Source organism: Oryx dammah, unplaced genomic scaffold, assembly GCF_014754425.2.
Source record: "Oryx dammah isolate SB20612 unplaced genomic scaffold, SCBI_Odam_1.1 HiC_scaffold_5, whole genome shotgun sequence".
In the NCBI taxonomy this organism is placed as follows: domain Eukaryota; kingdom Metazoa; phylum Chordata; class Mammalia; order Artiodactyla; family Bovidae; genus Oryx; species Oryx dammah.
In genome coordinates, this window is record NW_024070189.1 from 83,136,279 (window position 1) to 83,161,110 (window position 24,832).

The window sequence follows — 24,832 nt, forward strand, 5'->3', positions numbered from 1 at the left end:
TACTTCCTTCCCTGATCATCATCTCCAGACAGGATTGAATATGTCTTTCCTGGGGCCATCGTCACTCTAGAGTTGGAGGTCTTTCTTAGAGAACCTGTCATTAGCAAGCCAGCAGTGTCTAGACCCCTTCAATTTTTATTGAGCTGAATTCTCTTTTCTGTTTTTGAAACAAGGAAACAAAAAGGTGTCTTATAGGACTCCAGCAAGGTTGGCAAAGAGTAAGATGAAATCAGTGGAAATAAGTAAGGCATAAAACAGACACTCACACACAACACCCAGCTGCCTACCTTACCCCACAAAATAGTTAAAGCAAACTTATAATTCCCTATTCTGGAAAAAGTTTCACTTTAGGGTTAGCCTTATATGGAGGGCACATCAGTGTCCATACACTAACTGTGACCTAGAAAAGCACTTACCCCAGGGCTACTTCCTGAATTTCTATTAGCCTTACAGATTTAAATTTCACAGTGATTTATTTCTTAGGCTTCTAACAGGTATGCTTTCTAAAATACTAATTTTCTAAAGGTGATAACCCCTCAGTAATAATAAATTTATCTTATCCCTTTCTGACTATAAGATGAAGCAAAAGATAACAGAAGGCCACAGAGGTCTGAAAGGGATGAATAGCAACCGGAGAAAAAGGTGAAGCAAAAGGGGAAAAGACAGCTTCATGCCTTTTTCCTGGAGTTGCCACCTGACTGAGACATGCCTTATATTTGTCTCCAAATAGACTTGGCATTAATATCTGCAAAATGATGACTGACTGTTACTAGTGATAGAGAAAAAGAAAAGGAATTGAATTTTCAGGGGGAGTTGGTAATAGAATTGTTAAAATTTACTTGCCAAAAAAAGACTTCTTTGCAGCCCTAAAATAAATTATTTAAATATAAGCTTGATTTTGTTGAAATATACTCATGTGATTAGAGAAAGAAGTCTTGATAGGTGATCTCTAGAATTACCTGATTCTCCAGAAATGAAGTGATGGGTAAATTACGTGAAAAAAAGCTTACCTCTGCTATGGATCTCCTTGCTATATCAGGGGCCTTGTTACATCTATGAAAATTACCTTGATAAAGTTGATTTTCACTGATTGTTATGCTAACCAGCTGGACAAACTTATTACAGAGGAGGAAATAGGTATAAAAAAAGGATCCCTTTATTCTGATTTGCCAATCTGCCCTGGAGTTATTTTTCTTAACATGCTCTAACTGAGAATGTGCTAATTAATATGTAAATCATGATAATCTCTAATATGGAAAAGCAGCATATACTTTTTGATCTAGAGTGTATTCCGTTCCATTTTAACTGCATTTTATGAAATGTCTTGTAAAAATCTGTTAAGTAGCTGATAAACTAAACCATGTAAATGTCTATATCTCTACCTCCCTCAAACTCCTACCCCCAAAAAACAGTGTCAAAACTCAGGATTAATTTTCAGGGTGACTTTCAGATTATCCAAATATTCACTCAGCTTCCACTTCTCTAAAATCCTAAGTGGGATTTGCCTAGGTAACTCCGGACCAAAATGGCTAGGGTTGTCTGGGTCTCTATGAGACAAGTGTCTCATTTTACCTGCTGTAACGCAGGAGTCCTGGCTCAAGATCGGAACCTGAACTTGAATTAGAGAATGAAACAGGTTACCTTTGTGGGTACTTCTTTCAAGTTTGCAAAACAAACTACATTTGCAGCCTCTTTCTAAGTGGTTTGGTCCTCAGTCCCTTTGCTGCGTCTGCCTAGTAATTGTGAGTCAGAACACTAGCTTAGACTTTGGGACTGTTTTAGCGTGCTTAGAGAGTAGAGCATTTGCAATCCCATCTCAGTTTTTCAAAAGAGATTTGCAAGAGAGATCAAATATTTGTGAGCTCAAGGGGAAAAAAATCATAGTAGACCAGAATTCTGCATTTTATTCTATGGGGAACACTTAAACCCCAGTTGGCTTCTAACAGGCCTGCTCGCCTTTCTTCAGCCAGCAGTCCAGGCTGAAATAACAGTCTGTTGTCAATTCCAGTGAGACACAATGAGGCCTGTGCTTTTTCATGCCTACTTAACGGCCTTTACCACGCAGAAGACTTTCAGATGGAGAAAACCAGGAAGAGTGAAAAGTGGAGTTATTTCAGTAGAAATGACTGGCCACCAATTAACAGTGTTCACGTTAGGGTTTGGAACTGCTTCTGTATTAAGGTTCAGGCCACGGTAACTTTTCTCCTAATCAGTTTAAGAGCAAAAACTGTAATACAAAACATGGACTTGTCCGCCTCCTTAGTGCAAGCAGAATTCTCATTCTGGAATCGTCAAGAGTGGGAGTGGGCTCCTTCTTACCATGTTTTCACTTGGTCTGAGGCCAGCAGTCGCTGGTTCACTCCTAATTAGAACTCATTCTTATTGCCTCTCAATTCAGACAGCATTTCTCTGAGTTGTGAAGTACTGTGACTTACAAGAAAGAGGCCCCTATGGTATTTCGAATACGAATTTACAAAGGAGAGTTCCATTTATCTGAAATAAAACCTGGTTTTATTTTTTGCAACTTTGGATTTTCTCTCTGTTTCTTTTAGGCATTTGTTCACTGGTGAATGACTCTAAAGTTTCCCTATTTCCAGACTAAGAGTTAAATACCTGCACATGGGTTCTCAATAATCAATCACTTAGATAACAGCTATGAGTAAGATCATTTGTGATATCCTGCCTGTGCTGGATTAAATGTTTAAAGAGGACTTTGGCGGCACAGATTAGTATATCTTTCTGTCTTGCATAATGTATTTTCAAAATATTTTAAGATTATGTTTGTTTGCTCCAGGGGAAGATTTTCTTTAGGTAAAATTACTTAACCACCTTTTTCTTACTTTATCTTTCTATGGTTTGCCTACTTTTCTATAAAAAATAAAGAATAGGGAAGGGAGGAAGGCACTGACGGCTAAATCATATAGTATTTTTGATAAATTTTACCTTCAATACACAGAGCCCTTGGGCTTCTTCTCTGCTTTCTCCTCCTAAGGCAGAAAAATCGGTATAAGAAAGATGTTTTGTCTCTTCTCCTTTATGATGCTGTAGAGAGTAGTCCTGGGATTCTTTTAGTGCTATGATATGTGATGCACTATATGATGATGAACTGCTGTGTATGCGCGGATTTTAGGGTTCGGGTCATCCCTGCTCACTGCCGCCCAGGATAGCTCGGGTGTGCTGCGGCGGCCTTGGTCCTGGCCCCTGACTCAGCGCCCCGAGGCGCGCGCCCTCGCGGCGTCTCACCCAGCCCCCGTGTGCCTCGTTCCAGGAATCCACTGTGACAGCGTGTGTGCCGAGGGGCGCTGGGGCCCGACCTGCTCCCTCCCCTGCTACTGCGAAAACGGGGCTTCCTGCTCCCCCGAGGACGGCGTCTGCGAGTGTGCGCCGGGGTTCCGAGGCACCACCTGTCAGAGAAGTAAGTGTCTCGCTAGCCGGCACTTCCCATCTCCCCTTCTCAGATCACCGTGGACAAAATGATCACCTCTCAGTTCATAGAGATGGTCTGTTGCAGTCGAGGGCAGAGGAGCGGCGTAGGTCATCCTGTCCTTTACAGAGCTGTCCTAGCTCCATAGCCCTGCCCCAAAGGCTTCATTTTTCCCATCCCTCAGGACTAAGCTAACAGATGGGGCTCTAGCCATTTCTTCTCAGTAATGATTTCATTGCCTCATTGGCACCATCGTCAGTTTCTTGATCCTGCCTTAAACCTTGCAAATGGTGTTCCAGAAATCCATTGACCTGTAACTATTTTATTCAGCCATTTTGGCATTGGCCTTACCTCAATTACCAGAAGTCAACATCAGCCAAACCTAGCGGCAAATTATACACCCTGCTAGTAGTCTGAAAGCCAGTGCTCTGGGGAAAAAAGGGTTGCAGAGGTAAAAATGGGGACTGATGACATGGGTCAATAGAATTTTTGAGTTAGAGAGTATGAATCCATAAGATTTCCCTAAGTCTTTTAGTAAATGTAATAAAAAATGAATATATGACTAATTATAAGATACATTATTCTATTTTTTAATTATTAGTTTCTGTATAAGAGATCTATGCTGTCTTTCTATACTTAAATCCAAATAATGTCTTGTGAAGAACCTAATTATGAAGCATTTTGCTTTTTCACTTTTCAATCACAATCATTAACCTGAACCATTTTGAGGAGGGACAATCTTTTAATTCTAACTGTAGATCTATTTATTGCCAGTAATGACTCTTAAGGAATAAAGGATTAACATGTATTTATTTGGGCCTTGTTAGTATTTAGAATTTTCCTTCTCTCATTTATTCGCTCAGTGAAAATTCTCCAGGCCCTTGCTCTATGCCAAGCTTCAAGCTAATTGGGGCCATAAATGGGAAAATAAAGAGAACTAAGACATTTGCTTGCCCTCAAGCAATTCAGAGTTTGCTAGCTTCTTTTCACGGAGAAGGCGATGGCACCCCACTCCAGTACTCTTGCCTGGAAAATCCCATGGACGGAGGAGCCTGGTAGGCTGCAGTCCATGGGGTCGCTAAGAGTCCGACATGACTGAGCGACTTCCCTTTCACTTTTCACTTTCATGCATTGGATAAGGCAATGGCCACCCACTCCAGTGTTCTTGCCTCTCCAGGCAAGAACATCAGGGATGGGGGAGCCTGATGGGCTGCCGTCTATGGGTCACACAGAGTCAGACATGACTGAAGTGACTTAGCAGCAGCAGCAGCAGCTTCTTTTCATTTTAAAAAACTGCCCTTATTCCTTTTGTTGTTGATTTATACTTGGAAAATTCTCACTATCACTAAAAATAATTTTTTTTATCCCAAACTTGAACCAGATCCTTATGTGGAATACGGGAGAAACATGTCTCAGGGAAGATAACTATTTCCTTTCTGTTTTCAGTCTGCTCCCCTGGTTTTTATGGGCATCGCTGCAGCCAGACGTGCCCACAGTGTGTGCACAGCAGTGGGCCCTGCCACCACATCACAGGCCTGTGTGACTGCTTGCCTGGCTTCACAGGCGCCCTCTGCAATGAAGGTAGGGTGCACAGACTTTGGCAGAAACATGTGGTGGTGAGCACACCCCATGCAGTCTGTCCTCAGGCTTCCCAAAGGACACATTTGCAGCTAGCGGCGGCTCCTAGTAGGCTGTGTCTGCAGCTTCTGTAAATATGGCTTTGAGCTTTGGGAAAGCTGGCTTGCCAGTCCAGCACAATCTCTTTATTCTTTGAGCCGTGCTACTCTTCAGTTTTAATTGGAAACAGCCTTCCATGAAAAATCAATATGAGGGAAGGATTTTGATTCCCTGAGCGAGAAGCCAGTGGAGATTTCTAAAAGTGTGGTGATGTCTCCTGGTTTGTGATGCCTTAATGAGGGTCTTTGGCTTCAGATGTTTGCAAAAATGAGCCCATTTAGGATGAGGGATGCTCTTGAGTGGAAGCACCTTACCAGAGGCACAGCTGGGTTGATGACCTTTAAAGTTGTTCCTATCCTGAGTCTAGGCTTCTGTGAGACGAGATGTAATTATGAGTTTCTGACCTACAATTTATTCACAGTGTGTCCCAGTGGCAGATTTGGGAAAAACTGTGCAGGAATTTGTACCTGTACCAACAATGGAACCTGTAACCCCATTGACAGATCTTGTCAGTGTTACCCAGGGTGGATCGGCAATGACTGCTCTCAACGTAAGTCTTGTTTGGGAACAACTGGTCAGCCATGTATTTCCATTTGTTTTTACTTTCTTTAGGATCAAAATATGAGTATTTAAATAATCAAGAAATAATATATGAATAGTTAGAAGATTTTAAAAAATTTTTAAGTAGCTTTTCCCCCTTCATTAAGAGTTCGATGCAATGATCCTGTATTTAAATCTTTTTTTGCATTATTTTATTATTTTTTTAATAAATTTATTTATTTTAATTGGAGGCTGCTTACTGTATTTAAATCTAACTCATGCCTTGGAAAGAACCTAAATAGCTAGCACTTTGCTTATTCACTAAAATGATTTTCCTTTGCAAAATGAGGGTCTTGTACTCAGAAGCCACTCAAAGCTTCATTCCAGACTTCAAGTGTCCTATTGTTTTCCCTTTGTTCTTGGGCAAAAACGGTACACACAATTATGGGAGAAATTTTTTTCTTTTTTAAAATTACTTCACATTTATTTATCATCTTTTGGGGGCCATGTTCCCTACTGGATAACCATATAGAAATTGTAAGTGTTCCTTCTTTTAAGTAGTTATGTTCTTGAAGCATTGGTATGAATATAAAGCAAATCATTTTGCCCTATAATCTTCCTTTATCTGAGGTTCTCATGGCTCGTTGATAGGCGATGACCCCTAATAATTTAGTTTGATTATGTTCTGCTTCTTCCAGTTCAGAGTTTTTATAGTAAATCTGTTCTCACATGAAAATAGGAGACTTCATGTTTTAAACAAGCCTCTAGGGACAACTCTAGAGTGGAGTGACAAGTGCAGGTTTAGAGATCACAGATAAGAATTATGTGACCTTGAGTACTTATCTCAAGTCACACCATTTTGCCCGTCTAATCTCTACTCAAATGTCCTCTCCCCAGAGATACCTTCCATAAAGGAATAGCTCCCATCAGTCTTGTCCCCAATTCCCTATTTTATTTTTTCTTATAGTCCTTACTGCCCTTATGTTGACTGGCTGGGTGGCTGGCTGATTGGTTTGCCTGCCTCCCCTACAAAAATGTCAGCTTTCAGAGGGTGCTGTGGACCTTGCCTTGTTATCTGCCATCACCCCTGGACCTAGCACAGTGCTGGGCATATCTAGGTGCTCAGTGTGGGTTTGTTAGGTAACTAACTCTGTAAACTTGGGCTGATGTTTGCTCTGCCCACCTCGGTCTGCAGCACGTGAATGAATATCACATCGTAATGATGGCACTGTTGGCGTCAGCATCACCATCTGGGTTTGAGCCCTGTGTGGAGCATGGTCGCTCTCAGTCCTGATGCTCACTACTGACCTGTCCACTGAAGGAGCTGTGTCAGGCGGGTGGGATCCTCTCTGTGGGGTGCTGGCCTAGGGACTCGCACTGAACTCTCCACACTGTGCTGTGCTTTCAGCTTGTCCCCCGGCGCACTGGGGCCCGAACTGCATCCACACATGCAACTGCCACAACGGGGCCTTCTGCAGCGCCTACGACGGGGAATGCAAATGCACCCCAGGCTGGACGGGGCTCTACTGCACTCAGAGTAAGCGGCACGCCTTCCGAGCCTCACCAGAAGTCAAGGTGGCGGGGGGTTGGGGGGGGCACTCCTGGGGACATGGCCCTACCCTGCACATGGATGAGCTGAGCTCATCAGGGTTCCTGGTATTGGAGGGCTTCTTCACCTAGTGACCTCTAGATGTCTGCATTCCTCTGGGCGGTTAAGAGCTGCCACGTTTCAGGCTTGCTGTCCCCGTGTCATATCAGGACACTGAGGCAGAACAGTGCTGTAAGTGACAGCGTGCAGCTTCTTTCTCTTCTCTGCTTTCACCAGGCCCTATTTATAAGGCTCAGTTGTTCTAGTAGCACAAAGATTAAGATAAGTGACAGTTATTAGAAATGCAGTGAAGACGGCAAGCCTCACTGCCTGACCTAATGTGTGCTCTGGGAGAAGACTGATTCAGAGGTTCTAGAATTTTAGTGAGCTTCACAGTCAGCCGGCTGACTGGACTAGCACGACTGCTGGCCCTGCTCCCAGAGTGTCTGATTCAGCTGGTCTGGGTGGGACCTGAGAATTCACACTGCTAACACCCTTCCAGGGGGTGATATCAGTCAGGGATCATGCTTCAAGAACCACTCATTCTTTCGTCCATTTTATATCCCATAATGTCCTCACCATCTCTTCTAGGAGACTTTTAGCATTATACGGTATAATGTACAAAGGAATTCACAGCTCAGCGCTATGGGGGGAAAAAAAAGACTGATCTCTGCCCTTTTGTCTGCAATGCAGTAAAGGAGGCAAGACAAGAGAGCATGCATTATGGTGATCATTGATAATAATATAAAATTTCAAATAACGAAAATGAGCTAAGGAAGAAAGATGGGTCGGAAGTTAAGCAATTCTTATTTAATACTAATTAGAGAACAAAATTAGAGAATACATTGAACATGTCTTTGGGAAGTTTCTAGAAGGAGAGGTAGACCTTGAGCTGTGATGGTGTCTCAAGCATATTCTGCCAAGATTGTATATATAGAAAGTTTTTCAGCTCTTCAGGGAAAAGTACTTAAAACTCACTGTGTGTAATTCTAAAATTCGGACCTGCTTCAATCAGAGGGCCTTTTAAAGTAAAAATAGCACAGCTCAGTGGGAGGCACATGGGGTCTGGAGCCAGACCTCCCCGTGTTTGTATCGTGGCCCTGCCATCCTGCCATTTGCTGGCTGTGTCACGTGGACACGATTCCCTTCTATAGAGGGAGAATATCCCTGTGTTTCTGGGCTACTGTAAAGATTTCATGAGAAGATGTAGGAAAAGAATCTGGCACAGGGTAGGTGCTAAATAGATATGTAGCAATGATGTCACTTGCTGGCATCCTTACTCTGCCTCTGTTTCTTGAAACATGAACCTTCATTAAAACCACTGTAAGAAAAAGCGCATGTGATGCTTGGAAACAGCCTGCGTTGATGCTTTCATGATGGCGGAGAGCCCTGAACTCTCCTGCAGGGCCACTCTGGCCCAGGAAAGCCAGCATCACTTGTGCATGTCCTCAGCCCAGTGGTCTTTGTCTTGACATTGTGCAGCAGCAAGAAGGCTCAGTGCTGCTTTTTTTTTTTAACAATGCACCTATGAAGTACAGTGTTTTGTTTTTGTTTTTAAGTTCAGAATTCTACTATACATCTTTGTGGAAGAAGATGCTATTATCTAAATTAGTAACAGATACAGAAGACAGGCCTAGTAGCAGACTTGGAGACATTCTGTATTGTAAGTAGAAGCATGTAGGCAATTTTAGCATAAAGTACTTTAGTTCAATTCATGGAATTTGAATCCAAGATTCTAATAGTTGAGTGAAAAAAAAAAAAAACTAAAAGAAATGTCCCCAGATATCCTTGGGGTTGATGGGATGCTTTTTTTTAGAAGACACCAAACCTTTTATGTGTTACCTAAAAAGAAATAATACAAATGAACTTACCTTACAAAACGGAAAGTGACTCAAAGACTTAGAGAATGAACTTATGGCTGCTGACGGGAAGGGATAGTTAGGGAGTTTGGAATGGACATGTACACACTGCTATATTTAAAATGGATAACTAACAAGGACCTACTGTATAGCACATGGAAATCTGCCCAAGGTTATGTGGCAGCCTGGATGGGAGGGGAGTTTGAGGGAGAGTGGATATATAGATGTATATGACTGGGTCCCTTTGCTGTTCACCTGAAACTCTCACAATACTGGTAACTGGCTATACCCCAATACAAAGTAAATGGTTTAAAAAAAAAGAAGAAGAAGACAGCAGCCTGCCTCCTGGGATACAAGTGATGGTTAAACTGCCCCAGGCATGGAACTCTTCTGCCTTCTGCTCAGGAAGCTTCCTCCAAAGAGCTCCACAAAAGCTGTTGTAAGAAGTTCTGATTGCATTACTATCTTTATTCTCTCTCTGCTGGCTCAGCATCCTTCAGATTCAAACACGTTGGAGGCAGAGCTGAGTTTCTCCTCGATGGCCTCTTGACACTGCTGTCCTTCTTTCTCGCACAGGATGTCCCCTGGGCTTTTATGGAAAGGACTGCGCGTTGGTATGCCGGTGTCAAAACGGAGCCGACTGCGACCACATCTCCGGGCAGTGTACTTGCCGCACCGGCTTCATGGGGAAGCACTGCGAGCAGAGTGAGTGTGAGAGCGTAGCATCTCTGGGTGCTGCTGTTTCCCTAGAGTCAGTGTTCCTACATAGCTGGCGATGTGAAGGCAGGACCCACAGCTCTGAGGGTGTTTGAGCTGATGGTTGGTCACTTCCCAGCACAGTTGACCTCCCCTCCCAGAGACCCGGCCACCTTGGGATTCTGACTGGCTGTCTTTGTCCTCAGAATTCTTCTGAGGAACTGATCAGCGATCTGGGTGGAGGGAGTGTGGTTACGAGGGTAAAGACAGTATTCAAATTTTCCATCTGTTCATGCTGGCTCTCTCTTCCTCCCCTTCTTGTTTTTGGAACATGGCTGCTCAGAGCTTTAAAAGAGCCAGTCAAGTTTTCTTCATGGCAGAGGCAGAACCTGATCTCACGATGGAGGAATGTGCATTCAGGGGGGCTGGGCACCCAGGTGTGTGTGTTAGTTATTCAGTTGTGTCCTTTTTGTGACCCCATGGGTGTAGCCCACCAGGCTCCTCTGTCCGTGGAATTCTTCAGGCAAGAATATTGGAGTGGGCTGCCATGCCCTCCTCCAAGGGATCTTCCTGACCCAGGGATCGAACCTGGGTCTCCCGCATTAGCAGGCAGATTCTTTACCATCTGAGCCACCAAAGAAGCCCACAGGAACCCAAGAGGAGTGTGCATTCAGAGGGGCTGGGAACCCAGAGCCAGATCCACTATAGGGGTGGGGGTGAGTCTGTGCAAATATGGCTACGCTTTTGACAACTTTCTCTAAATAGTGTTTTTATACTGTTTCCACTAACTACTCCTCATCTTAATCTTAACAACCTTCCAGACAATATATTGCCTTCATTTTTTTGTTCTTGTAAAAACTCCCACTCAGGGAGAGTATGCTCTGTAGGAATTCCCCATCCTTATGTTTCCATTTCTATCCTAGCAGCCATGCAGCTGCTCCCAGGGCTGTAAGAACATTAGCCTTAGACTTCGTGTTTCAGGGTAGTTTATTATTCCTTTCTCTGTGACTTTCATTCAGTGTTCACACTGAATAAATCAGGTCTTAGAGCTTATGAGGCTCACTCTCTTATCATAAATGACAGGAAAGGTGCAGGACACTTCCTGCTTATAGAGGGTGTGCTCATGAGAAAGACGTACCAAAGATTACATGGCTGTAGGGGCATTGTTGCCTGGAAAGGTTGGCAGGTCTTTGGCAATAAAGCATCATGCTCCCTCCATCAGGCTCCCTCCCCTATCACCACTGGACAGCCAGGTTGTCTCAATCTTATTTGCTAAACTCTAGAATCATGCTTGTAGTAAGTTGCTGTAGTGGTGTCTGACTCTTTACAACCCTATGAGCTGTAGTCTGCCAGGCTCCTCTGCCCATGGGATTCTCAAGGCAAGAATACTAGAGTGGGTTGCCATTTCCTTCTCCAGGGGATCTTCCTGACCCAGGGATCGAGCACGCATCTCTGTCTCTGGCAGTGGCAAGCAGGTTCTATACCACTGGAGCCACTTAGGAAGCCCAAACCCTAAACTCTAGAATATATTTGCATATCCTTGCATCTAGTAAATACCAAGAGTGATATTCAGGAGTTAGCCTGGACAAAGATGGCCCCATTTTAGTTTTGCACTGATGGTTCATTTAACCATGAAACAGGTACTTAGTTGCACAGTTGCCTGTACACCACTTTGTGTATGCAATATAATTATGTATGTACATGTCTAAACATGTATAAGTAAGTAAGTGAGTGAGAGTGGCTCAGTCGTGTCCGACTCTTTGCGACCCCATGGAATTCTCTAGGCCAGAATACTAGAGTGGGTAGCCTTTCCCTTCTCCAGGGGAATCTTCCCAACTCAGGGATCGAACCCAGGTCTCCTGCATTGCAAGTGGATTTCTTTACCAGCTGAGCCCCTCGGGAAGCCCAAGAATACTGGAGTGGGTAGCCTATTCCTTCTCCAGCGGATCTTCCCAACCCAAGAATTGAACCGGGGTCTTCTGCATTGCAGGTGGATTCTTTACCAACTGAGCTATCAGGGAAGCCCCCTAAACATGTATACACATGTATATATACCTGGAAGCCAGAATAGGCTTTAAACTGACTTTCACTTAAATGCTAGACTATTTATAGTCTTATTAAATAAGCACATCTTAGAGTACTTCCATGATTACTCTGAACATCAAATTAAAACGTCCTGATTTTTGGAGACTTCTCCTAATGCTCCTGTGTAAACAGAAACCCTGTGTGTGACAGAGAACTCTGATCATGATTGTGCATCGCCCCCTGCTGCTCATTTTACAAAAAGCATCTGTATTTTGTCACGATCATTTTTACATTTAACATGCCTAGTCTATTCTTTGAAATTCATGCCTAACTCTTACACAACTATATCATAAAAATCCCATTATTTTAGGCAATGGCACCCCACTCCAGTACTCTTGCCTGGAAAATCCCATGGACAGAGGAGCCTGGTAGGCTGCAGTCCATGGGGTCGCTAAGAGTCCGACATGACTGAGGGACTTCACTTTCACTTTTCACTTTCATGCATTGGAGAAGGCAATGGCAACCCACTCCAGTGTTCTTGCCTGGAGAATCCCAGGGACGGGGGAGATCGGTGGGCTGCCGTCTATGGGGTCGCACAGAGTTGGACACGACTAAAGCGACTTAGCAGCAGCAGCAGCAGTCTATTCTTTGAAATTCATGCCTAACGCTTACACAACTATATCATAAAAATCCCATTATTTTAGTGTCTCAGACTTCAACCTGCAAATCCAAATTTTGAGGCTTTTTGTGGTAAATGAAGGCTTCCCTGGTGGCTCAGACGGTAAAGAATCCGCCTGTAATGTGGGAGACCTCAGTGGGATCCCTAGGTTGGAAAGATTCCACTGCAGGAGGGTTTGGCAACTCACTCGAGTATTCTTGCCTGGAGAATCCCCATGGACAGAGCAGCCCATGGGGTACCAAAAAGTCAGACATGACTGAGCGACCAAGCACACGCATGGTAAGTGAAGTTCTTACCTAGAACATTAACAAACTTGCCCTCTCCCCCCTTCCCAGTTCCCAGCGAATCCAAGGCAGAATATGCCTTCGGCAGATCTTAAAGCTTACAGTAAAACATGCATCTTCCCAAGGAAGCATCTCCAGTCTATATTTTTCAGCGTGGTCCCCTTTTACCCCATAGTTTTGCCTGGTGGCGTCATCTCAGATTGCCCTTAATGATGGTCTTCATCAGTTCTATTGGGATTCCTGAGACTCTCTACAGGCCTCCATCAAGGAGGAGGGCATGTACACTCTGAAAGAGCCAAGAGCTGTGATGAGAGTCAGTCTCCAATCCGTTGCCGCCTGGCCTCTAGAGTCCCAGCGTGACTCAGGGAATGCCAGCCAGCTGTAGGCCACCCTGGATGGTTCAGGTCTCCTGGACAGGGGTCCCCTGAAAGGGCTGGCCTCCAGGCACACCAGATCATACAGTGAGACCCTTACCCCAGGTTCCCAAGGCTGGAGAGCTACATTGGACTTTCATCTCCTTCTCAGAGTGCCCTGCAGGGACGTATGGCTATGGCTGCCGCCAGATATGTGACTGTCTGAACAACTCTACCTGTGACCACATCACCGGAACCTGTTACTGCAGCCCAGGATGGAAGGGGGCACGATGTGATCAAGGTAAGGATGCTAGTCACAGATGATTACTCAGGTGGAGACACTGCAGCTCAAAGAAGCGGAGTGATTTGCCCGAGGTTACCTATGTTAATATCTGTAGTAGAATATATTAGGATTTCCGAAGCTCATGACTTTTCCACTGTGCCTTCAATTTTTTCAGCTTTATTGAGACATGTGTGTTAGTTGCTCAGTCGTGCCTGACTCTTTGTGAGCCCATGGACTGCAATCCACCAGGTTCCTCTGTCCATGAGATTTTCCAGGCAAGGATACTGGAGTGGGTTGCCATTTCCTTCTCCAGGGGATCTGCCCAACCCAGGGATCGAACCCAGGTCTCCTGCACTGCAGGCAAATTCTTTACCGACTGAGCTACAAGGGAAGCCCTATTGAGATATAATTAGCTGTAAAAAAGCAACACACACATATATAATTATATTTTGTATACACACATACACATATGTGTATATATATATTGGGTTGGGCAAAAAGTTCATAACAGTGTGCAGAGAAACCTGAATGAACTTTTTGGCCAGCCCAATACAACACATATGTAAAAAACAAAGAATACCACTTGATAAAATCTGATATATCTATACATCCATGAAACTATCACCACAATAAAAATAATGAATATATCATCACCCCCCAAAATTTCCTCATGCTGTTCCCGACCACCGCTGTCCTCTAGGTCTCAGTTGATAAGTGATCTACTTTCTGTCACTAGAGATTAGTTTGCATTTCTTAGAATTTCATATATGTAGAACCATACTCTCCTCTTTTTCATCTGATTTTATTTACTCAGCATAATTATTTTGATATTGAACCATGTTGTTGTGTATCTCCATACTTCAATTCCTTCTGTTGCTGAATAATGTTCTATTGCGTGGTTATACCATAATTTGTCTACCTATCCATTCACCTGTTAATGGACATTTGGACTGCTTCCAGTTTGGGCTACTGCAGATAAAACTATTGTGAACAATAGTGTTTCAAGTCTTTGTGGCATCATAGGGTTTCTTTGGAGAAGGCAACGGCACCCCACTCCAGTACTCTTGCCTGGAGAATCCCATGGACAGAGGAGCCTGGTAGGCTGCAGTCCATGGGGTCGCGAAGAGTCAGACACAACTGAGCGACTTCACTTTCACGTTTCACTTTCATGCATTGGAGAAGCAAATGGCAACCCACTCCAGTGTTCTTGCCTGGAGAATCCCAGGGACGGGGGAGCCTGGTGGGCTGCCGTCTATGGGGTTGCATAGAGTCGGACAGACTGAAGCGACTTAGCAGCAGCAGCAGCAGGGTTTCTTTTCTTTTGGGCAAGTTCATAGGAGTAGAAGGATTGGGTTGTATGGTGGTTGCATGTTTAGCTTCTTAAGAAACTTGTCCCCTTGGTTCTTAACTAGGATGCATGGCACAGTCATCTGCAAATATAGTAAACGTAATCAGTCCTACTTGAGCAATTCTGATTCTGGGATAGATGGCACCCTTAAGAAAGATGGTTCAGAAACATGAGCGCTCCTAGTGCATGTAGTCTTAAACAAACAGGTGATAAAGGCTTTAGAAAATTCATATAGAAATTTCATAAAATTCTTGTAAGTGGAGTTATCTTAAACTGTACACTATGTGGGTATTTGTATTTAACTTTCTTTCATAAAATAACTTTGACATGTCCATGACTTGTACTTGGCCATCATAAAAGTCTGACATTATATTCCGCAGCCACATCATTGTTACAATGCATTGTCCATTGTGATCACACTACATTGGCCTTGGTTCCTTTCAAGGCATGTTGTCTTATAAGAAGGTCATAGGGACACTTGAGCTGGAAGAACCTTCTTGGAGGCCAGCTTCCTCTTTTACAGATGATGAAACTGCAGCCTAGGAGCTTAAGGGAAAGTTCAAAATGTATGAATCAATTGTTTTTAGATACCAGGTTTCTTGACTCTCAGCTCATATCACTTGGGTCTTCACTTGATGGAACTTGAGGGAGAACTATGTAAAGTGAAATTCTGAATTTTAAAAAGTAAGGTTTTAGGCGAGGTGATGTTACTTGGTATTGGGACAGACTTTTCTGTCCTGGAAAATTCTGCATAGAATATACTTTCTGATATAAAAGGCCTATTGAAATTGGGACCAGACAGATCCTGATCTTGGACTAGATTTATAATGCCTGCTGCTGCTGCTGCCGCTGCTGCTGCTAAGTCGCTTCAGTCGTGTCCGACTCTGTGCGACCCCATAGACGGCAGCCCACCAGGCTTCCCCGTTCCTGGGATTTTCCAGGCAAGAACACTGGAGTAGGTTGCCATTTCCTTCTCCAGTGCATGAAAATGAAAAGTGAAAGTGAAGTCACTCAGTTGTGTCCGACTCTTAGCGACCGCATGGACTGCAGCCTACCAGGCTCCTCCGTCCATGGAATTTTCCAGGCAAGAGTACTGGAGTGGGGTGCCATTGCCTTCTCCGAGATTTATAATGGACTTATTCTTAATTGGAAGGAAAATTACTTTCCTCTTAGAAATGCTAAAGAGAGACATAATATTAAGTTAGGGACTTGAGTTAGCCACTCATAAGCTTAATGCTGGACAGTAAATAAAAAACAGTAAAAATTAGATAAATTGTTATCCCCAACTAATTTCTGGTCTAAGCATTTAATCAGAAATCTGGGAGATGCTCCCAAACCCTACTGTTGAATCTTTGGGTTCTCTCTTTTTTTTTTTTCTGAACCTTAGTGAATACTTCTTCTGGACACAGACAAACCAACAACGTATGAAAATGAAGACTGTCTGTTCTTCCTTCCTGCTCTGTTTTCACAAGTTTCCAAATGAAGATTTCATGTACTGAAAATATCCAAGCTTTATTAGCACTGTGGGAGGTTTTTGTAAATAGAGATCAAATATCTGTCTGGCACATTGTCATCCTTGCTCACATCTCTCCTCTTCCTTTTCTAGCTGGTGTTATCATAGTGGGCAATCTGAACAGCCTGAGCAGGACCAGTACGGCGCTCCCCGCTGCTTCCTACCAGATCGGGGCCATCGCGGGCATCGTTGTTCTTGCCTTAGTTGTTCTGTTCCTCCTGGCATTGTTCATTATTTATAGACACAGGCAGAAGGGGAAGGAATCGAGCATGCCAGCGGTTACCTACACCCCCGCCATGAGGGTCATGAATGCAGACTATGCCATTTCAGGTGAGACTGGACTCGTTAGAGGCATTTCACCCCATGAAAAGCGAGACTTCATCCTGGTTCTTTGAAACCGAGTGTTTGGCTGTGCTGCCCATTGGTACTGTCAATTAGCCTTGAGCAGCTTTTATGTTTGGAGAAGATGCATTGTTAGAGATGTGTTTTATGTGTCAATAATGGTAAAATCAACACTGTTTTCTCTTATGAGAGATTTCAAATTGAGTTCATTATATGGTTGCTTTAAATGTTGGAAATGTCAACCTAGAAGGAGCTTTGCTGGACGCCTGATCCCAAGCTGTTGTCATATGTGGGGGACAGGGAGGGGAGAGGAAGAGGTGGCCATAACTTCACCAAGGTCATGGAGCAGATCAGAGAAAAAAAACAGGTCTTCTGTCTTTGGCCTTGGGTTCTTCCCAGGTACCCTCCACCCTGTCCTGGAGCCCATGTACATCATTAGCCACACAGCAACCAACTCACATAAACAGTTTGAGGGGATTAGCAAAAACCAAGGCTGCTGCTAAGCTGCTAAGTCACTTCAGTTGTGTCCGACTCTGTGTGACCCCATAGATGGCAGCCCACAAGGCCCCCCTGTCCCTGGGATTCTCCAGGCAAGAACACTGGAGTGGCTTGCCATTTCCTTCTCCAATGGATGAAAGTGAAGTTGCTCAGTCAAGTCCAACTCTTTGCGACCCCATGGACGGCAGCCCACCAGGCTCCCCCGTCCATGGGATTTTCCAGGCAAGAGTACTGGAGTCGGGTGCCATTGCCTTCTCCAAGAACCAAGGCTGTTCTTTAATAAAACCCCTGAATCTTCATTTTTGTCACAAGACCCCATAAAAGTAAATTTTTAAGTGATGCATTCAGTCTTCAGAAGATTCATATAAGTGAAGAATTTGCAACCTTAAGGCATTTGTTAATTTGGGGGCAATCAGTGAAGGGTTTCAGGTTTATAAATAAAGTGATTCTGTGGGAATCCATAAAGTAGCTGATTTACTTAGTGGTACATTTCTAGTGCAGAGTATTGTCTGGACTTCCCTGGTGGTCCAGTGGCTAAGACTCCATGCTCCCAATGCAGGGGGCCTGACTTCAATCCCTGATCAGGAAACTAGATCCTACATGTTGCAACTAAAACCGAGCACAGTTAGACAGACGGATGGATGGATGGATGGATGGATGGATGGATGGATGGATGGATGGATAGGTAGCTAGGTAGGTAGATAGATTGATTTATAAGTAGATAGAGAAATAGAAAGAATATTGTCTCAAGAGCTCAAGTGTTTAAACACAGAGGGAAGTTACAGTGGAAGAAGCTTCAAAGCAATGCCTTCCCAGCTTGTACAAGCCCCAGAGCAGAGAACAGTTGTTGGTGGATGCTTTCAGACTTTTCCAGGAGGTGGACAGAAAGGCAGGCGCCTGCTGCTTCCACAGGCTTCGCTGAGCATGCCGGGCAGGAGGGGATTCTGCCCGCTTGTGATCTGGAATCAGTCCAAACAGTTGTTCTTGTTGCTTCACTTCCCTCTTTCCCACACACGTTTAAGGAGCCTGCCATCTTAACCGTTTCCTTCTTTGTTGTCAGAAACCCTTCCTCATGGCAGCGGTGGAAATGCTAACAGCCATTACTTCACCAATCCCAGTTACCACACGCTCACCCAGTGTGCCGCATCCCCTCACGTCAACAACAGGGACAGGATTGCCAAGGTGAGAGGAGACGGTCCAGGTCGCTGAGGGGCGGGGGAAGAGCAAGGAACAGGCGTGCCTGAGGGCCGCGGTTGGCCAGCTGCCATTCCACATACGTACGTCAATTATCTCACTTATTCCTCCAAACAGTCCCATGGGTGTGTATTAGGATCCCAAGTTTACTGACAAAAAAGCCCTAAGTAACGGGGAACTTAAGTCACTTCCAAACATAGCTTGTGAGTGAGGCTGCAGTGAGGTGAGTCAGTCTCTCTGTCTCTGTAACTTGTACTGTTTCCATTGCACTTCTTTTGGAAAGTGTTTCTAATATTGCATGTGGTTTTAAAATAATGTCTCATAGCAGACCTATAGCAGACTCCAGCCCGGGTAAAACTGGCAGGTTTGTCTTTTGTGATCACCTTCTAGTGCCCTTTCCTGGCCACCTGTACTTGGGTAATGACAACAATAATAATATGCATTTATTTATTTTCATTGAACCATATGAAATTGCAGTTTGGTGGGTAAAAAGTTACCAGACAAAACAACCTAATACTATGTGCCAGGTGTTTCTAATCACTTTACAAATATAAATTTGTTTAATCTTTATACCAATCCTATGACTTGAGTGATTATCCTATTTTACAGAGGCCCAGAGAGATTGGAGGCCCAGGGCTGTCTAGAAACTGGAGCAGCTCCCCTGGACCCATCCAGCTCACCACCAGGCCTCTTCCAGAGTGCTCTGAAATCCCAAACATTTCTCCCTTCCAACTGTGCTCGAGTTATATTTTCGATCTCCGTTGTCTAATTCCAGCTCTCTATTAGAAGAAAGCCAAGCTAATTAAATTATTCAGTTGCAATTAAATTAATGCAGCTAGATTTTAATTATAGTACCTCATAGTTAAATAGCATTTCATATTCTCCAGAGACTTTGGTATTTATCATACAATTTGTTCTCATTCCCATTCAGGGAGGGAGAAAAGTTGATCATATTATCTTCATGCTTATAGCTAAGAAAACTGCTAAGAATGACTCATACATGATTATACAGTGTTTGATGGGAAGGCTCAGAAATTGTTTTTTTTTTTTTTAGTTCAAAGTTCCATGTATGTAAATCCAAGTGAGGCCTAATTGGCACAGAGCAACAACTTAAAATGTAGAAGTAAGGTGATGGAGGGAATGGTTAGGGCTGAGGGGCACCTACTCCTGCTGCCTCTAAGTCTCACCAGGTCAGAAGTGGTCACCTCTGTCCCTTGGTGCATCCTCATGTAAGGACCAGTCCTTGATACGCTCCATGGACTTGCTTCCCCTAGATGGGTAACACTGCACTGTGCCATATTGTATTTTCTTTTTAAAATCTTTTTGTTGTTTATATTTTTAACAGTCAAAAAATAATCAGCTGTTTGTGAATCTGAAAAATGTGAATCCTGGGAAGAGAGGCCCTGTGGTAGATTACACAGGCACACTGCCTGCAGACTGGAAACATGGCGGCTACCTCAACGAGCTCGGCAAGTTCCCCATCCCCCAACCTCCACCAGCATCTTTATCTTTTAGTCACTTCAAACACTCAGAGATCCACAACAGTGCCAAAGCAACTATTGAAAATATGCACAGAAAAAGAAAGACATAGCGTTATACCTAATCCCTGTGTGGGGCTTTTACTGTCCTAGGTGCTTTATTTATTCAGCATGTATTGAGTTCTTACTGTGAACAAGGAATCAATAAAGAGACAAGGATCACTGCCTGCTTGTGGCTTACACCCCACCTTTCCATGTATCAACTCAATTCTCACAAGTACTGCTGTAGGTACCATGATTGGCATCATCATCTCCCTGCTCCCATTGTGACACTGAGTCATAACGAGGTTAAGTCAGCTGTGGAAGTCCTCAAAGCCTGTGATATTGTAGAGCTGGGATTTGAACCCCGTCAGCTTGGTTCCCGCATGTGTGCTTCTCTTTGCTCTCTGCTACACAGGTTCGATCCCTGGAGGAGAGCATGGCAACCCACTCCAGTATTCTTGCTGGAGAATCCCATGGACAGAGGAGCCTGCTGGGCTACAGTCCATAGGGTGGCAAAGAGTCAGACACAACTGAAGCGACTTAGCACACACATTCACAAAATGAGGTACCCTTACTTGAGGCCCTTTCCTCTTTTAGGTGAGAAAATGGAGATATCATTGGGAATATAGTGAGTCAGAGGTTCTCAAACATCTGGGAATCAAAACACTTTAATATAGTACCCGTGGCTGATTCATGTTGATGTGTGGTAAAAACCACCACAATGTTGTAATTAGCCTCCAATTAAAATAAATAAGTTAATTTTTAAAAAAGTAATCAAGGATCCCCAAAAGCCCCTACTAACATGGGTTATATTTATTGATATTTGCCAGAGTAGAAATAAAATCAGAGGGCTGTTTATTAATTTACTGATTATAACAACTCTTATTTCCTGATAATATAAAATGCATTTTTGTGAAAAATGACTACTTTTTTCAAAATGAAACAACAAAAAAATTACTGAGAAGAACGGCCACTGTTTAACACTTTTATGACATCTGACTTAATAGAGGTCAGCTGAATTTTCATAGCTGCTCTGCATCCAATCAAGAGTGATGTCACACTTGGTGTGGCTCCTGGGAAACTCCACTGTCCACCTTAGAGAGGATAAGAGTGGAAAGGACAAACAGTGTTGTAGTAGGACAAGAATTGTTTTAACCTCAGGGCTCTCTTGCAGAGGGCCTGGAGTGACTCCACTTAAATAACTGCTGTGACTCCCCATTCAGCATGTGGTATATTCTTATTCTCAGGGAGGAGCTCCACATAGTAACTAACATGGGTGCAGTGTCTTATCGTCACTTTCCTATGTATTGAAAGCAAACCCTTTCATATGTATTTATTTAATGATAAGGTTGGAAGGAAGTCCCATTAATTTGGAATTTCAGATAAGAAACAAATAATTTTTGGATAAGTATATCCCAAGTATCGCACAAGGCACACTTATTCAAAAAATTATTTGTTGTTTCTCTAAAATTCAAATTTAACTGGACTTGCTATGTTTTTGTTTGCCAAATCTGGCACCCCTCATTGTGTGGGCCCTTCCACAAATCTTGCTTTATAAAGGAAGAAACAGGTTAACTCTTGTCTAAGATTTCATGGAAGGAAGATGGTAAAACTGGGTCTCATAGTTGGTCTTCTCCCCACTCCCTCTCTGATCCTTCTGTGAACACCTTAGATGTCAATTCATCTAAGCCACTTGCAGGAACCATGTGTGGGCTCTGGAATCCCCTATTACTACTGTAATAGAAAATAAGTTCAAATTCTTAGCTTTTATCTGAATTCTTCACTAACATTATCAATAGGATGTGTACATCTACACACTTACAGTAAAATTATTTATATGCCAGATTTACAGTATAGTTATTGGTGAAATCACTTAAGTTTAGGAAGGTTAATAATCTAGCTCAAAGAAGTACATGAATTGTGTGTGGTGTGTGTTAGTCGCTCAGTCATGTCCAGCTCCTTGCGACTCCATGGACTGTAGCCCACCAGGCTCCTTTGTCCGTGGGATTCTCCAGGCAAGATTACTGGAGTGGGTTGCCATCTCCTTCTCCAAAAAGGCTGATGAAAGTGTGTAAAATCAAGATGATAACTGTACTTAGTAAAATACCACCCAGCACTAATGAGGGAAAAGTTCTCTCATTCCATCTCCACTTAACGGAGTTTGTCTTGATTCCAGAATACACAGTCACTGTAATGGTCACATATAAATTTCTCTGCTTTCTGTCTCAGTGAGACCCAAGGGACTGATTATTAGGAACATAAAATCTTCATTGGAAATTCTGGATCTCCTTGGTTTGTTCCCATCCAAAAGTAATTCTGCATTTAATATCCCTGTGAAGTTGTGGCGTAGAAAAAGTCTTCTCTTACAAAGAACAGAATATGGCTTATTATGGATAATGAAGTGTGCAGTGTTTTAAATGATGGAAAAGTTGTAATGCTGTCTGAAAGAGCCCAGAATTTGACGCAAAGGCCCTGAAATCAATTCCTGGTTCTGTGGTATGACACTTGTACTCACCCTCTCAAGACTGATTTGTTCATTTGTAAAATAGAGATCCAGTCCCATCACTTCATGGCAAATGGAAGGGGAGAAAATGGAAACAGTGACAGATTTTATTTTCTTGGGCTCCCAAATCACTGCAAATCGTCTCTGTAGTCATGAACTTAAAAGACCCTTGCTCCTTAGAAGAAAAGCTATGGCAAACCTAGATAGAGTATTAAAAAGCAGAGACATTCCTTTACTGATCAAGGTCTGTATAGTTAAAGTTATGGTTTTTCTAGCAGTCATGTACATATGTGAGAGTTGGACCATAAAGAAGGCTGAGTGCTAAAGAGCTGATGCTTTTGAATTGTGGTGCTGGAGAAGACTCTTGAGAGTCCCTTGGGCCACAAGGAGATCCAAGCAGTCAATCCTAAAGGAAATCAACCCTGAATATTCATTGGAAGGACTGTTGCTGAAGCTAAAGCTCTAATACTTTGGCCACCTGATGCAAAGAGCTGACTCACTGGAAAAGACCCTGATATTGGGAAAAACTGAAGGCAGAAGGAGAAGGGGGTAGCAGAGGTTAAGATAATTGGATAGCTTCACCAACTCAATGGACATGAATTTAAGCAAACTCCAGGCGATGTTGGAGGACAGAGTAGGCTGGCGTGCAGCAGTCCATGGAGCTGCAAAGAGTCAGACACAACTGAACAACAAAAACACACAAAAATAGAGATAAGGATCATGTTCTGGCTTATTGTATGAAGTAGATTAATTTGAGCATTTGAAAACACCTCTTCAGAGACTGAGACAGATGGGAGTTTATGAAAAAGCCCACTTGCTCCTTTGTTAAAACTGCGCTCTGATCAACCAGGGCAGAAGAGACGGAATCTGCCAAGCATGGCTAATCTCATAGCCCCACTCTTATTCCCTAAGTTGTTATCCTTCATGTTGCTTTCCCTTGGGGAAGGCTAGACCTTGCACAGCTAAGATCAAGATGGACATTTAAAAAGACTGCCACAGCTTGGAGGTGGCCAAGAGAATTAGGCAAAGGGTAGTGTAGACTTATCTTCCCTGGTGGCTCAGAGGTTAAAGAGTCTGCCTGCGATGCGGGAGACCCGGGTTCGATCCCTGGGTTGGGAAGATCCCCTGGAGAAGAAAATGGCAATCCACTCCAGTATTCTTGCCTGGAGAATCCCATGGATGGAGAAGCCTAGTAGGTTACAGTCCACGGGGTCGCAAAGAGTCAGACACGACTGAGCGACTTCACCATCAGTGTAGACTTCCTTGATTAAGCTGCTCTCAGGCCACAGCCACTACTCGTCTTCATAGAGTCACTTTAATAAGTCCAGGAATCCCTAAGAGCAGCCTCACTTCTGATAGCAACTACAAATTTGAAGGTCTTTAAGACTGCCCCTGGGATCAATAATTTACTATAAAGACAGAACTCACTAAAAGCTGTTACACTTATGGTTACAGTTTATCACAGCAAAAAGATACAGATTCAAATCACACGGGGCAGAGTCCAGAAAAGTTCACAGTGTGAGACTTCCAGTTGTCTTTTTCCAACGGAATCATAGAAAGTGCTAACTTTTCCTAGCAAAAATGTGTGACGGTACACAGGGTGTCGCCAACCAGGGAAGCTCACTTCAGCGTCAGTGTCTAGGGTTTTTAGGGGGGCTTGGTCACAGAGACATGGTTGACTGTCCATCTGGCTGACTTTAGTCTTCAGTCCATCTGGAGGGTGAGCTGATACCAAGTGGCTCAACCCCCTCACATAAATCACTGTTGTTAGACTGTCCAGGCCCCCAAGTAAAAGAAACACTTGTATTGGGCAGGACATTCCAAGGACTTAGAGATCACCTCTCAGGAACCAAGGGCAAAAAGGCCAGATCTCTTTATGGCAAGGCAGATTCTTCACCACACATTCTTTTATCCTGTCTTCCTGAACAACTTGGTGCCTTTCCCACTATCTGGGAGCTTGCCTGGCTATTCTTCACATACCAGACTCAAGAGAGCACGCCTGAGAGGTAGACATCCCTGTTTCGTGTCCTCTAACAATTGATAGTAGACACACACTCTCTCCTTCAGGGATCCTCCCTCTTTCTCCACAAATGTGTATCCCCAGGGAATATCACCCTCTGAACTTGAGTTTAATACCACTCTAAGAAAATTATGCACAGACATGCCATGCAGGGAAATAATTTCCTTACTCTTCTCATGGTTATTTGAATATTCATCACAAGTTACTACTTTACTTTCTGTTTTTAACCTAAATCCGTGACATTCTATTAAAGAATAATTGCAGATACCCTGGATTGCTTACAGATAGACTGCAGCTGAGGGTGTAGTGACACACGAAGTGTTATAGTAATTGATCGGTGCAGCCACTGTGGAAAGCAGTATGGAAGTTCCTTAAAAAACTAAAACTAGAGCTACCACAGAGTCTAACAGGGCTTCCCTGGTGGCCCAGTGGTATAGGATCTGCCTGCCAATGCAGGAGATGTGGGTTAAATCCCTTTGGTTGGGA

The 24,832-nt window shown here is 43.5% G+C and overlaps 1 protein-coding gene across 1 annotated transcript in view; it reads left to right on the forward strand.

Moving 5' to 3' along the window:
• The window catches only part of MEGF10 (multiple EGF like domains 10), a 185,636-nt gene that overhangs the window by 154,909 nt on the left and 5,895 nt on the right, over positions 1–24,832 (forward strand). The window contains exons 14-22 of the mRNA XM_040241755.1: positions 3,269–3,415; positions 4,871–5,005; positions 5,523–5,651; positions 7,050–7,178; positions 9,665–9,793; positions 13,298–13,426; positions 16,363–16,599; positions 18,170–18,291; positions 19,649–19,772. Coding sequence (XP_040097689.1) covers positions 3,269–3,415; positions 4,871–5,005; positions 5,523–5,651; positions 7,050–7,178; positions 9,665–9,793; positions 13,298–13,426; positions 16,363–16,599; positions 18,170–18,291; positions 19,649–19,772 — 1,281 coding nt within the window. The remainder of the gene's footprint in view (positions 1–3,268; positions 3,416–4,870; positions 5,006–5,522; positions 5,652–7,049; positions 7,179–9,664; positions 9,794–13,297; positions 13,427–16,362; positions 16,600–18,169; positions 18,292–19,648; positions 19,773–24,832) is intronic.